The sequence below is a fragment of the Symphodus melops genome, assembly GCF_947650265.1.
Source record: "Symphodus melops genome assembly, chromosome: 5".
NCBI classification, from domain to species: Eukaryota; Metazoa; Chordata; class Actinopteri; order Labriformes; family Labridae; genus Symphodus; species Symphodus melops.
The window spans coordinates 14,323,955-14,341,519 of NC_136695.1; the positions used below are offsets into that span (position 1 = coordinate 14,323,955).

The following is a 17,565-nucleotide window of genomic DNA, read 5'->3' on the forward strand; positions in this document are numbered from 1 at the left end:
CCTCTGCTGGACAGCCCACATGACAAAAAAACAAAAAACACTATTAAATAAGAACCTTTATGACCTTAAGTCAGTTTCATTTGACTTTGTCTGAGTGCAAAGATCCAAGAGTTTATCCAACCATGTTTCACTGTTTACTTATGAAACATAATTGAGATATGGAGAACAAAAAGAGTGATAGGAATTATTTGGATAACGTCTTGTTTCATGAAGAACATTTGCGTCATTTAAACTAGGCTCGTCTTAATGGGAAAGTTAGATAGGATTTTCATGGTGCGATGTATTTCCACACAAAATTAAGCCAGATAATAAACAGCCTCTCCGATTTCTATATATGAAATGTCATCGTGTGATAATGGTGCTGACTGCATGAGAATAAATAGCCTTTATGTTTGCACTGGATCGTGTACAATCTGAGGAATCTCCACGAGCAGCACTGAGATAGATTGTACAGCATATGGAAGTGCAGCTGGAAAAAGCTTGATTTATCATCAAATTACGTGTCAAAGGCCTCCAGGAGGTTACCCAAAGTTGAGAGTGTCCATAAATGTGTCCTAAATACTAGATTATGGAATAAAATAAAATATGTTTAATAAATAAATTGCTGCAACCCGCTGGATTTGAAAACAAATATGAGCAGCAAAGGTGAAAAAAATTGGTTGTTTACAATTCTTATGAGAGAAATGTGTCTCAATTAAGAACACGCAACTTCTGCTATTTATTTGATGCATTTTTATCTCTAACTCAACCGAAGCAAGCTGGAAGCAAACCTCACACTAAATCTCAACAAACCAATCTGGGGTGAAATAGGTTTTGAAGGATGGTACAGGATAGCCGTGTCATACTACCTGTGCTGCTCGAACGACACTACGGCCTTGTTCACATTGCACCTCCAAATCTGATTTTTAGCACATATCCAGATTGCACGTAGTTAGTTTTTTTGTGAGTCTGGACACAAAAAAGCCACAAGATCAGATTTTTCCAAATCTGATTCAAACCACATACGGAGGTGGTTTCGAAGGCGATTCTAATCCGATTCCTACAGATCTGACTCAATCTGAACATCTCGGTCGCTTCAATGTGTCTTCTGAGTCACTCTCAACGCGACACCAGCAACAATCACAACGTAGATCCAGCAAGTCGGAAGTTAACTTTGCTTCAGTGGAAGAAAACAGCAAGAATAAAAACAACCGTAGTAAAACAAGCCTGTTGACGGACGGCTCCACAAGATTGTTTGCATCAGAAATAGACACAATTCTCTATCATCTATTTTACTGTCGTAGGCTATGTCCTGGGCGTAACCTGTTACCGTAGAAATCAATGCAGATCAGACTATGTCAACATGGACAGGCAGATCAGAGCTTGCAATTTTTAATGTGGACAGTCAGTCAGTTAGATCGGATTTGGGGAAATATCAGTGGCAATCAGAACAAAGCCTAACACTCATGCTGCTTAAATCAATTTTCACAAGGGTCAAACAACTTTTACATGAGATAACCTTAGACTGTGTAAATACTGGAGAAAACTACTACACCCAATCTTTATTGACTGTTTCTTTGAATACTCAAGTTTGGCGATTTTGGCAATGTTGGTTTTTTTTTGAGCCACAAGTGACCATATTTTGAGGACAGGATCAAATTAAAAAGAGCATGGGCAAACAGAAAAGAAACAAGTCTGTGTCAGCAGCTAATTCCTTCAAAGAACAGTTAGCTAGCTAACCATGGGATTTCCCACAGAGTGGTACTCAGGAGCAGTTGTTAAGAACAAAGACGCTAAATTGATTGTTGATTGTATCGGACTTGTACCTCACACATTTATGTCTCAAGTGCAAATTGAAGGACAACTGAACATAACCAAAAAGGAAATATTAAAAGAATCATCACTTCAGTCAGCTACCTGCCTCACTTGGTGCCTTACACAAAAAAGATGATCATTTAAATATAAGCAAACAATCCACTCAGGATTACTTGGTGCAAAAAAAAGAAGAAGGTTTCTACTTGAGTCGTATTTGGTCAGTGCTCTTTTTACAGCTTGTTTTTCGTGGTTCCAAAGTAGCCAAAGTAACGTAAAAGAGAGATACACATAGAAGTGTTTATCAGTCATCTCATTAATATATTTCTGGTTCCAGAATAAAAACAAAAACAAGTTTAATCAAAATGCCAGATTTCAGGCTTCAAAATGTGAGGTTAACAAACCGATGTTATAAGGTAGCACAACTGTGTCACGCCAAGCACAATGACCATGACGACTGCCCCCCCTCCTCCCAACTCCCATTATTCACCCCTGCTGTACTGTATGGCAGCAGCTTCCCCCTTTCCTTCAGACTTCCTACCAGCCTTAGCCCCACCCGCCATCCAACGCCTACCCTCATCCTTCCCTGCTTCGATCCATAACATAAACACTGTCTTAATTCAAGAAATGGCACAGGTCCAACTCTGTGTCTGGGGACTTATGGAAAGCCTATTGAAGTGAATGTACTGACTGTAACCCTAACCCCTAGAGAGGGGAGGTCAATTATTTTAATGTATGTTTGAACTAGCCAGACACCGCAAGTGGTGATATTTAGCCGGACGCTGTGAGTTATCAAAACTTCCGATGGCCAGGCAACCTATAGAAATGTCCTGTGTGTAAGACGGGGAGTGGAGTGGGTGGAAGGCTTGATGCCAGCTCTACTGTATTTCAATTACCCTCTGACTCCCCACAGCCTTTGTGACTTTAGTTACTGGAGAGCCGAAAAAAAGTGTTTATTCTAAAACCTGCAACTGAAAAAAATTATCTTGAACTTTTAACAGAATTTTTCAAGCTAATTCAATCAATCAATAAATCTTTATTTGTATCGCGTCAATTCATAAGAGGTGTTATCTCGAGACAGATTAGTAAATTAGATTAGAATAATAATAATTAGAATAATTAGAAAACAAAAAAAAAAGGACAACATTAAGAACCTAATATAACTTAGACGTAGCTTCATAAACTTGTATTATTATAACTGGCGAAAGGCACTATAAAACTTTTAATACTTCGAGAAACTCTAAAATTAAATCTGCAAATTATCAACTCAAGTGTGTGTATGTGTGGGGGAGTGTGGGGGCCGGTTGTTGTTTCTGCAGCGATGCAACACCACGAGACGGGGAGAGAGAGCTGAACAGAGCATCTCTGTCTTCTGTTTTAATCAGCAGATTAGATGGTAGTCACTCCTCGCTGGATGTGCTTGTTGCACATGTTGATTAGTCATTAATTGGCAGCTTTCATTATTTGAGAGCAGCAGCGTAAAGTGGGGCTATAAGAGAGCCTGATGTCATGCCGGGGGAGGCTGAATAGCACCAGTCTATGAGAGAAAGGCCTTTTGGAAACATGGACAGTGCCTAATTGGATGAGGATTTCATTGGGCAGCATGGGAGAACTGCTCTTATGCAATGGCATTGATGAATGGAGGGGGCTCGGGAGCAATTGTGCTTGTGCTCCAGTTGGCTGCGATGGTGGCCCCAGAAGGCGGCGTTGGATGAATTTGCCTTCTCAAGACAGCGTCTTAACAACACCTGTTGGTAGCACATCAAACTTCAAACTGACCATGCTGTCATGTACACAATACTACAAGTCAGCTGGTAAAACTATAACTGAGTGATTGCATCAAATTCAAATGAAGCTGACCATTTAAATACACTGAAGTGAAGCAGGCTGAAGTTCTATGCGACCACTTGAGGATTTAATTTACTTACTTACTCTTAGGAATGCCAACTAACTTGGCTGGCTGAGAAAAATCATATTAGAAAGGACTTAACATAAGTCCTTGTTCTGAGTACCAAAGTACACCACTCTAAGCCCTGATTGCTTTCAAGTCGGGGCTTATTTCTACAAAACACAAGAAGAGAAAAGGCAAACAGCCTGACAAAATACGACATGCAGGCACTTAAAACGTGCTGTATTCAGATTGAGATAAGAAGTTAGAGTAAGGCTTAGGATCTAAAGCTTACTTAAAGAACTGAAAAAAATGCTTGAATTTTTCTGACATTTCGCACCGGGATTTTTTTCTGGACAAAATAAAAGATGGCATGGTATATCTACCAAAGCCAACCAGCCAGGGCTTGTTTTGATTGTGCATTGCAGACTCCAGCTAGTGCAACTGGGAGACAGAGGCTAGCTATAGAAAGAGACGGTTGAGGGCGAAGACAAAAGAGTAGACAGATGGACAAAGACACAAGGATAAACTGACATATAGAAATAATAGCAGCGGGAACATGAGCGCAAAGGGAAACGTTGTTGAAGTATGTATGAGAGATTTTGTCTGACAAATCTACCTGAATACACACAACCTTATACCTGCACTGACCCCACCATAGTCCCTCAGGTGTTTGGTTACTTTCTGAATAAAGGCAACATTCTTGCCTCTCACGCAGGCTTAGGTTTCAGCCACATTTGAACCAACACCAGACAGTGAGAAACCCAATCCACTGTATACTTTGGTGGTTAGGCAAGCAAGTATTGCATCACCTTAGGTCACAAGTGGAAAGCGGTGAGAGTCAGGTGTGTACAGGTCCGTATTTACAGTGCGGGGGAGGAGAGGGAGAAATAATACCGCAAAGTTTTTTTTGTTTTTTTTTCTCTGGCAGGTGTTTGGGTTCTTACAAATGACTCCGTACTAAGCAGATCATGACATCTCAGAAGGTAAAGTTAAGATAAACAATTGGGCTAAATGTGCCAACAATAAGTGGTCTTAATCTGTGAAAAACAAAATCAATAAAAATGCACAAAAAAAACCCCACCGAAAATATATTGACCCTAAAAATCTCCCCTTATTCAACTACACAAATGCAAGTGTGGCCTGCTTTGCAGCCAAGTATGAGGGTAGTGCATCACATGCAGAACATCTTACCTGAAGAGAAACCATACAGCCAACTATTCCTGATAATTTAGCAGAATACAAAGTTATCCCATAGCCATTAAACAAATTAAAGTCCCATTTCCTTTCAGACCACTTAAAGCGTTGTGCCTTTCTGTCCAGTGGTGGAAGTTGCTCTGCTTTTACATACAGGCTGCTTCAGTCGACTGACATGAACTGTGAGGCGCTCCTCCAGCAGGCTTGGGTTAATGGTGTCATGACATCAGGGAGGGGGTATTAACAGTGTATAAGCCTAGACTAACCAGTGCTGAATGACTGCTGGCTGACGCAAGACCCAAAGGAATGCTGCCGAGAGCACGACTACAAGCTCTTATACCACCAATACCAGCTAAAAGGATATCTCTGCCACTTTTACTTTTGGGTGGCAGCTGAATCGATACCTCTTAAAGCAGGAACAAGCTGGGCATCAAACTTTAAGTGCATTTGTACATCAAGAAAGTGGCTCTGTTTAACAACACTGAAGTTTTGGTTGTACCGGCTGCATGGAACAAGCAGTTCAGTCAAAATATGTCGGCGTATGAGGAGCAGAACTAAATGAATTTAACATTATTATGAGGCTGTCATGAGACACCAAAGAAAGTCAGAATCCTCGTGCAATTTGTGTTTAGCTTATTGTACATATAATCATCTGCAATATGTGCAGTCAGCAGCCTTTTGGCAGACTGTAGTCTTTGGGAGTTCATGCCCTGTCATGCCTGTGCTTACTGAGCATGGAATTGAAATAGCAGGACTGGTGCTAGAGGGAGGGAGGGGAGGGGGTGGGGGGGGGGGGTTAAAGAAACCACAGCGAGAGCGGTTGCCATGTGCACAGAGATGTGACCACAACATAATTAAACGAAAGGGAGGGGAAAAAAAGGAAATAATGGCCAGGGGGCAAAGGAGAAGAGAAACCCTTGTTTATGAATAGGTATGTGTAAAGAAAAATCCCATGATGGTTGAAGAGACACAGCTATAGCATGTTTTTAAGACTGTACAGCAGCAGTCACATGATCAGACCACTCCATTTCCAACCGCACTTTAGAGGTTAACATACAGAGGAGGGGCGGTTGTCAAGTTGAGTGGAATATCAGCGGTGGGCCAGGTTGTGTGTTTCACTTCAGAGACTCCAGAGAGGGTTGCTGACTGTGCTGTGCATGACTTAATTCTGTAAGGTATGTCAAGGTTAGACTTAAGACATACTTATTATTTAAGGACACACATTTCAATTAAAAAAACAACAACAACAAAGCAAAAAAGAATAACAACGAAAACAATCAGAAACTTGCACCCAAAGCACCAGATAATTAAATATGTATGTTATCCTGTGAGTTCTATCTTTATTTTTGGGCCTTTAAGGCTGTAAAGGAGAGACAGGACAGTGGACGGAAAGAGAGCGGGGATTGATATGCGGCAAAGCAGCCACAGGTCGGATTTGAACCGGGTTGCCCGCTTTGAGGAGCCTTTTCACATTGGGCGTGCAAGCTAACCACTCGGCCAACAGTACCCCCTGATGGTCCCATCTATGAAAATGTGAGGGTGTTAATGTTCAACACATTACAATAAAATAATATTAGTGTGGGACCGACGTGTGTCAATATTTGCTGATATGAAAAATCTGATTTTCTTTTGATATGGTCCGTTATGGGGCATGCAAAGAAAGATGGAGTAACGCATCCATGCGATACAATAAGTGAAAGGTACGTCAACTGACACAAAAACTCAAATAAAGTGTCGATTAATATTTCATTTGAATAGATCCAAATGTTCACTTCAAATCAATAATGTAAAACAATATATTCATCAACCTTTTCATCCATATTGGCGTATTGAGTCTCGCATCCATAAACACAATGGAAGGTCAATATCCCAGCCTGCAGCAGATGAACCCTCAAATCTAAGTATCTTCCTTGAAAAGTTACACGGATAAATCAGATTTGGGATGCAGCACCTCCTCATGTGCATCATTCCCTGAGTGCCTCCTTCCACTCTTGGTCCACAAATTCCTACTGAGAGCCCCCATCTGTATTCGAAACACAGGCAGACATCGATAGTTCCCAGAATCATAAATTTGGCTGGTTATGCAACTTTCTGCAGAGACCACATGAAGCCAATAAAGAAATTGATTTGGAGGAGTGCCCAAATGACAGTGCAGATGAGGCTATTTTAGAAAAGCTGTTTTGTCAAGACTTTGCACATTTATTTACATTAGATAATGATCAGGCCTTCTCACTCTCTCCATTACTCATCCTTTTCTCTTAATGTTAGCATCATTAAGCACAGTCTGTTGAGGAATTGTTTAAATAGGGAAAAAACTATTAACAAAAGGATGATGTAAACTATTAAAGAGCAACAAAAAAAACATTTACATAACAGAGGGGTAACATTATGCACTTACGGTTATGAAGTCATATCTGTATTTAGCAAAGGATTGAATATGAGTGAATAGAATCTCACATAAGGCAAGAAAAACTCACATTATAAGGCCCCGAAGGATACGACTTTTTAATCACACTCCCAGTGGGAGCACTTTTGCTTTTTCATTGATTCTGAACTCCAGCACAGCTTAGCAAGTGCACTGTTAACACTTTAACAGTGGCTCGGTGATTAAAAACGTATTCCTTTCCTTGAGTTAATCTGCAGTGGCACCAAAGCTGATTCAACTCAGCACTTCATGCTACTTGAGACCGCTTGGAACACACCCAACGTCCCCTACCAGGGTCCCCGGGGCCCACTTTGGGAACCACTTGCCACAGGGCTACATGAGTAACCCTGGGAAAACGCCTCTTTTCTGTCCCCCTCCCCACCCCCAAAGCAAACGCTGCCAAAGGGATAAGGCGATAAGGCGAGACTGGCGAAACTCTCAGAGAATTAAGTTTGGGGGGGGGGGGGGGGGGGGGGGGGGGGGGTCATGCGGGGAACGCGAGCCCTACTGGATAGAAAGTAGGCTATATGGGCCACTGTAGACTGCTGTTACGCAATTGTAAACAAGGCTGTTGGGATCAAAATACTGTTCCCCCAAAAGGCAAAGACGCAATTAAATCCCAGTAACTGTTGACTAAGGCGCACGAGAAAGACTACAGTAGGCAACATGGCACGGGCTGTGACCCCCGTAACAGGGGAAATAGACAGTTTCCTCCTTCTGTGGCTAAACGCAACAGTCCTATTCAATAAACCTGTGAGCAAAGTTCAATGAGAAGCCCATACGCTGTCAGGTAGGAAGGCATGAAGGAACCCGGTCCCGTGAGCAGGTTACGCGCAGTGCGCACGTGTTCCGACCGCAAAACAGTGCGTGTCATCACAACAGCACATTCAACTTTTATTACACGCGCTCCCTGCCCACTCCCTGTGGAAACAAGCACAAGAAACAGCGTCTGCGCTCGGCAACGTGCTACTCACCTCAGAGCCAGTGGAGTTGAGGAAAGACTCCGGGCCGTCAGACAATTGCGCGTAAGAGTGGCAGTCAGAAGATGAAGAGGAGGATCAGGCCACCGTGGTCAACATTCCCGGACTGGACAGATACACAGAGGCAAGCAGTATAGGAGGAGTAGGAGTAGGAGGAGGAGGAGGAGGAGGAGGCGAAAACAGTGGCTGCGAAGACTGCAGGCAGTTCCTCTCATGCGGCCGAGGAGGAGGACACACACACACACGCACATACACGCACACAAACACACGCGCTTGCAAACAACTCCTCCCCTTAAGAACAGACCACGCCCACAAGTTAGGAGTGATTAATGCGGCGTTCGTGTCTTATGGGAATAAGGGTGTGTGCAGAGAGTACAGCGAGTTTTTTTGAGGGACTGTCTCAGTGGCAGTTTGAGTTCAACGTGCTGTCATTAAATTACTGTTGAGTCTTTTAGAAAAGCTCATTTCACAAAATGCATCAAGACAGACAGGCAGATGCTCAATGGCCATCTCTCCCCTTCCCCCTTTTCTCTTTTAAATATAATACTTTATTCAGCTACTCATTTTCTCACCAGTATTGCTTCAAATTCTTTAGTTTGTTATAATGAAAATGGACATGTAAGGTAAAGTCTGCCAAATACTAGCTAAATTACTTTACATGTGCCTGGCTATTACAAAGAGCATGCGTGTATGTCATTGTTACAGATAAGTACTTATTATATTTGGATCAAAATGATAAATCAATGTGATCACATTCTATATTTAATATTTTCATACACCATGTTAAGGACACGTCTTTTCATTAAAAGATAACGCAATCAGACATAAACACACAGGTGGCAGGAGGCATGCGTCTTGTACAACGGGGGTCAAAGTTCACTGCACCAGAGTTACCTTCCCTCAACTGTTGTGTTTCTGTCCCTCGGTGTGTTGAAAGACTATTACACAACACCTGTCACTGTTTGTTCAGGACTGTGAACAACGTCATGCACAACATCATGAAGTGAAACCTGAGTTCATGATCACCGTTTTGAAGAGGTAAAACTATATATAGATACAAACATCACATACAGTTATATTTCATGGAGAAAGCCAAAGTGATGAGAACACACAACGGGAGTGCAAAAGATCACAAGTCCTGAGCTGTGGGAGAGTGAGTGTGTGTGTGTGTGTGTGTGTGTGTGTGTGTGTGTGTGTGTGTGTGTGTGTGTATATATGTATGTGTGTCTTCTAGAGGACAACAGGGGGCTACATTGTGCCCTTTTAATGTATAAACAATCACTCCAAAAGCAGACATTCTACAGCGGTTGCCTCACACAATACTTGCATACGAACACACATCATGTCAGTCATGTTCAGTGTGCCACCCCGCAACAAAGCTTTTTTCCCTAATCTGGGGCAAGATCTTAACACATTATGTTGCTTTCACCTCATCAGACATGCAGAATCACACAGGCTTTTTGTTCCGATTGATTGATTAGTAAAATAGTAGACTACCACACATCAGAAGAACAAAAGTCAGCACAAACCCGTGCTGACGACACTGTGTCCATCGCTCATAAGTCGATGTCAACCCGAACAAAGCTGTATAAAACAAGACGAGGCGGTTGTTAAATAGCTTTCACTTTGTGTCTAACAGGAACATAGATAAGTATGCTTTTAATAAAAAGCTGCCACAGAAGGAAGTCAAGACTTACTTTTCTCAATTTCTCTCGTAACTGTGTAAATGAAATGTCTATCCTCCTTACTCTGCCAAACACAACATCTTAACATCACATTCAAAGTGATTTATGATTTCACGGTGACGTGTTGCATATCTTCTCTGCCTTAGGACTGCATGTGAATCTGTTATGGCAACAAATTCAAACTTACCAATAAAGTTTGTAAAGGCGTAGCCAAAGCCAAACCTAAATGACTTTATTTTTGTTGTTCATGTGGTGAGATTTTCTGGTAATTCTCGTTTCAGGGGTTGTTTACGTTGGCGGTATGGTTAAAATGGTTTGGAATCGTTACACAGACGCACGCTAAAAAACGCACACATACTCACAACAAAAATATCACTCTCACCCACCAAAAAACACCCCTGATTTGTAAGGCAGATTAAAATGGTTGGAGAATGGGCATGAATTTTGACCCACATAAGAGCCTGCGGTCCCTTGCAGGAATTTACAGCTCTCCCTGGATAAATCAGCCAAGATCACAGTTGTGCACTTTCTGATTTACTCTCACTGCTACTATTTGCTTAACACAGCCCTGCACTCCTCATGAAACCCCTGACAGCAAAACCACAGAAGTGCAGTCTTTTTTTTTTCTGGGAAAAAAACAAAACCTTTGCACTAAAAAGAAGGGAACTTGTGTGTTTGGTGATGAGTGACTCCATAAAAACAGTTTTGTGCATGCACATCAGTTGGAGACCAATGATAACGCATCTACACATTCTCCCCCTTCTCTGTTCACAATCCCTGTCTTTCCATGTAATTTTTGCAACAGATGTGGGTGTTTGCATCATTTAGTAACAAATGAAATGTAGAGGGGCAAAATGACGGTCATATGGTGTTTCAGGAATCAGTAAGGCAGGTTGAAAGTCATTTCACGTGACCATATAGTGATGAGTCAGGACCATGAGCTGCTTCCTGGAATAGTAGCTCATCTTTGGGGCGGTAAAAAGAGGCTGACAGAAAGTAGAGAGAGGCCACAATATATTTCATAAGGATGTCGAGGTGACCACAGAATACAGGCACATGATGCTTTCCAGGGCAAGCTTCACACAGTACCATCCAAGTAGTTTTAAGTGAGTAAGAATGAACAGGAATGTCATTTTACACTTGATTGCAAAATTATTTATTGAATCAAAAGTCAGGTAGACAAAAATAACTGTGCAACGCCCCCCCCCCCCCCAAAAAAAAAAAAAACCAAAACAATGTGCACTTTAAAGTCAGAAAGCATGAGCTTATAAAACGTTCAAACTCTCAGTGACACGTCTCTCTTTCAAAGATCACAATCCAATCTTTTCTTTACAAAAATATACATTGCTACAATGTGCTGTAGGCTATTGTGTGAAGAAGGAAACATTCAGCAGAAATGAAATAATCTCCTCTGGTAATTCAAAGAAAAAATGCTCTTTACTCTCGGGATAAAACAAAACATTTAATTCTTTTGACTGTTGAAACTTAGCATAAGTTAAATAAATCTCTTTTAAAACGTTAAATTAAACTCCTTTTGCTTGTTAAAGCACACAATCCACAGCAGCCAGTATTAACATCGGAATGTGTTTACTTTAAAGAAAAAATAGGATTTACCTCAAACATTACGCTCATAGAAGTGCTCACTCTTCCTCTATCCGCCGAAGCAACCTGATATTGTAAACATCACCTACAGAGGTGCTGAAAGAACTGCAAATAGTGTATACTTTCTGATCTTGTTGCTAATGGTGACATACACCATCAATTGATAAAACAGTGCTTTCAAAATTTGGAAATGTCAAAAAAAAGACACAAACGATTCAAAAGGATAATTCTACTTAAACATCAAAGAGCATTAAAGGCACTGTCAGTCAAATATGTCTACTGTACAGTATTAGTTTCTGCAGGGCACTGACCATGCCTGAAAAAGTCTTCAGATGTTAAACAGCAGCATAAACGAAAGGCTGGAAGCTAAAACAGTTGCACATTGAGCTAACAGGCACTTGTGTCACCACCTTCTTACTCGCCTTCAAAATAAAGTACCGTAGAAGTTGGCATCATGACACACTGAAAATCATGTTTCGATCCAGTTCTCGCTCTCTCTCTCTCTCTCTCTCTCCGTGGAACTCAAGCTTTCAGTCATCTGAATAAAAATAATATTTCAAATCTGGGAACATCATCAGATTCAACTTATTGCACCCCGTAAAAAGCTTTTGCAGCAAACATAATTTACATAACACTGACGGAGCAACAGTATAAGGCATCCTTAACTTAAACAATATGTGAAAGTAGCATAAGCCGTTCTAATTCCTTTCATTGGCACACATGTTGTACATCATTCCAGTTTAAATCACTGAATTCAAGTACAGATGGCGAAATTTGTTAACGCATATGTGATGTGTTACAAAGATGGACAATTAGTTTCTCCTGCAAGCGAGTGTTAAGAGTCAAACTGAGCAGCACATTTTCACCCAAGACAGATGTTTTCAATGTTTGGCTACGAAGGGAGCAACGTTCCCACAGAAAAAAACACAGTGTGTAAATCTTTTAATTTTGAAGAGCAGTTAATTGGTTAAAGCAGTTTTTGAATAATCTACTTTATAAAGATATCAGGTGGAAATTCTTCCCTTTACCTCTTGTTTTTCTTAGAAATACCTATTGTGTAAAAGATAAGATTTGTCAAAATCTTAAATAAAATCTTCTCAAAAGGCAATCCCATGTCTGTCGCATGACCTTAAAAAAAAAAAAAAAAAAACTGCAATTAAATGTGATCAATGATTCTGCGTTGTGGTGATGTGGCCTTTCCTTCTCACAGCTGAGGGAGTGTTGAGGAGGAGGTTGCTTGGATTGTTCCCAGTCGGCCGTTCACTTTGACAGTCTTTGTGGGCACAGCGACCTCGTTAAAAGAGACAAAACATGTCATGTTTGTAGTTCTTTGGGAATGACAGGAGTGATAGTTCATAGCATGCTGGAGAGAATATATCAGCTTTGTGGAGTCTTAGTAGATAAAGAAAGGAATATTTTTTTTTAATATTTTATGGGTTAACCTTAAATCTGAGGAGTGTGATAATAACAATCGTGCTATTTTACTCCTCGAAAATACATTTTGAAATTTATAATTTATAAATTTTGAATATCTGTCTGACTTAAATGTAATGAAAACGTTTAAAGCAACAGTTCAGCATCTATTGGTATAGATGCTGAACTGAAAATGAACTCTTACATGGTTGTAAGACGAATCCAATTCAACTTTCTCCTTCTGTCTTTGTTTTATCTTTTAATTTCTTCACTGCTTTGTGTTTTGTTCCAAGTTAGAATAATTCACACAGATCGTTTTAAAGGCAGCACTTTGTGTGATCTGTGTGAAGTTCAATCAATCCTCATGAATGTGCTTTCATGAAGCAACAACAGAAGAAAAAAAAAAAAAAACAGTTGCAAAGTAGAAATGCACAGCTCTCTCTGCGGTGTTAAGAAGATGTATTATTTCTGTATTTGTACCTTTTTTAGCCTCTCAGCAGCAGATCCAGAGCGTATGGCCTCCAGCATCGCCTCCCGGGCCAAAGCAGGGTTGATGTGGGTGTTAGCACTTGGATGTTCCCCAGTGCTTCTCTGGAGCAAGACAGGGGGAGGGGGAGGAGGAGCAAGCATGGGTGCTGGCGGCGGCGGTGGTGGTGGTGGCGGCGGGGTAAAGACAGAAGGAGAAGTGCAGGTCAATGAGGAAGGAGAGGGGGAGGAGGGAGGGCCTGCACTCTTCTCATCCTCTGACGCCTTCCTGAACTTCTCAAGCTCATCAGCTGCCTCAGATTTGGTCTGTAGGACACAAAAGGAGGGAGACAACGGTAACTCGAGATGCATAAACACAGGCTGGAGGCCAGCTGCTTTCACATACGCACATTTGAATTCGCAATTATGGCCTCTGTCACAAACAAAAAAAATACTCTCCATTATGATATGCATTTTTGTGTTCTAATTCTGCCCTTGACACATTTTATAATGGCAATAGTTGCCATTGTAAAATGACATTACTCTAATTTTATCACAATTTATAACTGATCTTTGTAGAAATCCATTTAGCCTTTCTGCAGTTTTACTTATTTATCCCCATTTGTTTTCAGGAAAGCACAACATTTTTGAGGCAGATTTATTCAAGCAGCATTCCTGAGATTCCAGTTCTGGTAAGGAACCTCCAGAATAGAACCGCAGATGTTTCGGCTGCAGCAGCACGTCTGCCCCTTTCATTCCACATGGGTTCTTACATGACAGCAAAACACAACTTAAAGTCCACCCACAGACATGGAAATAAACACGGTTGCTTGCAAAACTTGGTTCCTGCATGATTGAGGCGTTTATACCCGTTAACAACACAAGAAGCAAATCAATCATCCAGATTTCATTCTTAACTTTCTCCTCAAGTTCAATTAGGAAACGTATTATCCAGTTGTGTTGCAATTGATGATATGCTACCACGCAGACTTTTAACTGGTATAATGATTTTGGTGACCATCCAGTAATACTGGCGTTTTTTAATTTATACTTAAAAGAAAGTGCAGGAGAGGTTGATTTGAATGTTATTTTTTGCAGGTATTTCGTCATAAAGCAAAGCATTGCTTTTTTTTCCTGTGACCTGATGAAGGAGGAGTCAGATGGTCAACAAATCCAGTAGGATTCCTCCTGTGGGGTTTTTCCATTCCATTTAATACAATTCTAACTGAACCAAACGATGATAGCATTCGTTCAATAAAGTCATTGGGATTTGTCTTCAGGGCATCACGGCAGTCTGAATAAAGTAAGTCAATGCAGCTAAAAAGTGTACGTTATGTGTGTAAAGTATTAAGCCAACTCCCATTTAAGGTTATTGTGAATACATCCAAGGAGGGTCTAATCCTTGCCAAAACAAACAACACTTAGGGCAAAGCTTTCCTACCCCAACTGATACTGACAGTCATTAAGGGACATTTGATAAATGGAGTACTGTACCTTCCTCAGCCTTCCTGAGTTGCTCTGTGTTCTAATGGCAGCCAGAAGAGCACACCTCTCAGTCTCCTCTTCAACATAAGATGCCTTCTTCATGCCGCTGGGGCCTGAAGTGGTTAACTGTGAAAGGAAGTAAAAAGAGGGAAACATCTGTCCGTCACTGAATTCTCGCCAAAGCCAACATTATGCTGTGAATGGTCCTAGTTCTTTTAGCTAAGTGCTACGTAATAGTTTTCTTCCAATGGGAGTTCCAATCACCGTCTCTCTCAGCTGTTTATTCATACACTGATATATTCAGCCATGCCATCTTGATCTCACCTTCTTGAGTCTGTCCCTGCCTCCACCTGTCTGGATAGCCTCCATCAGGCTGCTGTGCAGAGACGTCTCCTTCTCAAAAGATTTACAGATCACAGGTCTGAACTTCTTAACCGGCCCAAACAGTGTCAGCGAGGGAGGCCCAGGCGTTGCAGCACTGTCTGTTACTGTTTCGGAACATTGCGGTCTAACATCAGGTGTTACATAGTTGGTTGTCTTAGTCGTGTCCGTTGAGTTCTGAGGACAAGAATTGGAAGTTTAAGACGATATCTTAAAAGCATGCATTCCCATGAAATACAATATTCACAATACCCATTATACTCACATGTGTCAGGACTTGGGAAACCATCTTGGGTGCAGTGGGTGGTTTGGCAGATGAGTGTACAGTACTCCTTCGTGAAGGGCTGGGGCTTCTGGGAAGAATGTGTTTCATATCATCTCTTTGATTATTGGCTGTCACATGTATTTGGGTGGGGCCACCAGACTGAATCAGATTATTCTTGGTTGTTTGCAGTGTAGTAGATATTCCTTTGTTGGACCCAACGCTGCTTTCAAAACCTCCCTTGTCCAGTCTCACTTCTCCAACATCTCTCTGGCTATCTGACATGTACTCTGGATAGCTTGTGGACCTTTTCGGACCAGGAGGCTTGAGTTTAGAAGCAGATTCATTCTCTTTGTTTTCCGACAATGACGACTGGCAAGACAGTTGTGGATTGACTTGTATGGACCGACCTGATCTCTGAAAGCCCAAAGTCTGCGTTTTCAAAGAAGTAGAAGAGTCAGACACGTTGGGGATGAAAGTGGGTTTAACGGCAGTCTTTGGGGTGTATTTATTGATGGCAGATGCCACGTACTGGCTGGAGGTCCGTCTGGATGTTTTGAGAAAGGACAGATCTTTCTTCAGGTTGGGAAGTACAGGGGGAGGAAGGACGGGTTTAACACTTGGCTGCTGAACAATTTTGGACAGTGAAACCTTGCTCTCCATTTCTACCTGCTCCTCTTTTGCAATTTTGATGTCATTCAGCAGTTCTTTAGCTCCCTCTTTGATGATCTCTTTAGGCTGGGCTCTCTCTGCAGATTTATTATGGTTAGTTTGTGCCACTTTCAGGTCCTCAGTGTTATTGATTTTCAGTGTAGTTTCTGAGCTGGCAGTGTAAGAACACTTTAGACCATCTGTGCTTCCTTTAACTTTATCAATGGATCCTTTGTTGGAGGGAAAAGCACTCTCGTGTTTCTCATTCGAGCACCAAAAAGCTTTGGCTTTTCCAAGAAGTGGAGACATCTCACTGCCAATAATGCCCGGCTCGGATGAACCACTGAATTTGTTCCGGGAGACAGTGCCCTGCTTCACCATGTTTCCTTGATCGTCGATCTTAATGGCACCGACAGTTAAATTGACCGCCGGCTCTCCTGCAGCGTGGATGACGGGAGGTTTAGGAGGAACCACAGTGAATGTGTTCATACCGAAGCGTGATGTGACATTACGAGTGATTTTACTGTGTGATGTGTTCAAGCTGGAGTTATTTTGGTAAACTCTTTGCCTCTCTTCATCCATCTCTGCAGATCTTTCAGTGGTTGATGGAAGAACAGTTTTGTTGTCGTGACAAGACTGATCAGGTTTGATCTCAGTGCTCTTGCTGTGTTTCAGCACGTCAGCATCAGATTTGACTGATGTTGTCCTCCGCTTATCCTCTTTGACTTTGTTGGTGTCACTCATACTCGCCTTAGTTTGTCTCTCTTGAATCTTTTCAGTCGTTGCATTACCTCGAGAATCGTTCTCCAGTGACTTCCTTTGCTGATCAGGCTGAGTTGCCTTCTTGGTATCTACACTACTGCCTTTACTACTGCATGCAGCTGTACATGCATTGTTGTTTTTGTTTTGTGTCTCAGCACTGGACTGATGACAAAGTTCTCGACCTACAAGATAGGGAAGGAAAACGTAAATTCAAAATAAAAAACAAAAAAAATGTACGTTTTCTTGTTTTTTTTACTTTACTGAATTTATAGCACTGGGCCTGAATACATTTAATGAAAAAAAACCCATTAAAGACACTAGCCTAAGTTCTGCATTACTAACTTGATGAATAGCTTATTGCTCATTGTACCTTTGCTTCCTGCTGACTCAGTCCGGGTGAATGACTGTGCTTCTTTTTGTTCAAAGTCCTCCAGCACTTCATCTATGGCTGTGACTGGCACATCTAAGTCCACTACAGAGACGGGCACATCATTGCTGTTTGTGGACACCGTGTAGGAAGTCTTCTTCTTTGAGGATATATCTACGTGAAAAGATCAAAGGTTCAATACAAAAAAAAA

At 41.5% G+C, this 17,565-nt stretch overlaps 2 protein-coding genes across 6 annotated transcripts in view; both read right to left on the reverse strand.

The window, feature by feature from the left end:
• LOC306823952 (growth factor receptor-bound protein 10-like) overlaps positions 1-8,542 on the reverse strand; it is a 64,243-nt gene extending 55,701 nt beyond the window's left edge. For all 3 annotated transcript variants that reach the window (XM_079343900.1, XM_079343898.1, XM_079343899.1), the window contains exon 1: positions 8,276-8,542. The gene's annotated coding sequence lies outside the window, so the exon portion shown is untranslated. The remainder of the gene's footprint in view (positions 1-8,275) is intronic.
• A 4,057-nt stretch (positions 8,543-12,599) lies between these two features.
• cobl (cordon-bleu WH2 repeat protein) overlaps positions 12,600-17,565 on the reverse strand; it is a 50,980-nt gene continuing 46,014 nt past the window's right edge. For all 3 annotated transcript variants that reach the window (XM_079343338.1, XM_079343339.1, XM_079343337.1), the window contains 6 exons: positions 17,358-17,528; positions 15,578-17,169; positions 15,256-15,489; positions 14,941-15,057; positions 13,462-13,773; positions 12,600-12,859 (listed from right to left, as the gene is read on the reverse strand). In XM_079343338.1, the coding sequence (XP_079199464.1) occupies positions 12,773-12,859; positions 13,462-13,773; positions 14,941-15,057; positions 15,256-15,489; positions 15,578-17,169; positions 17,358-17,528 (2,513 nt within the window). In that variant the 3' untranslated portion in view covers positions 12,600-12,772. The remainder of the gene's footprint in view (positions 12,860-13,461; positions 13,774-14,940; positions 15,058-15,255; positions 15,490-15,577; positions 17,170-17,357; positions 17,529-17,565) is intronic.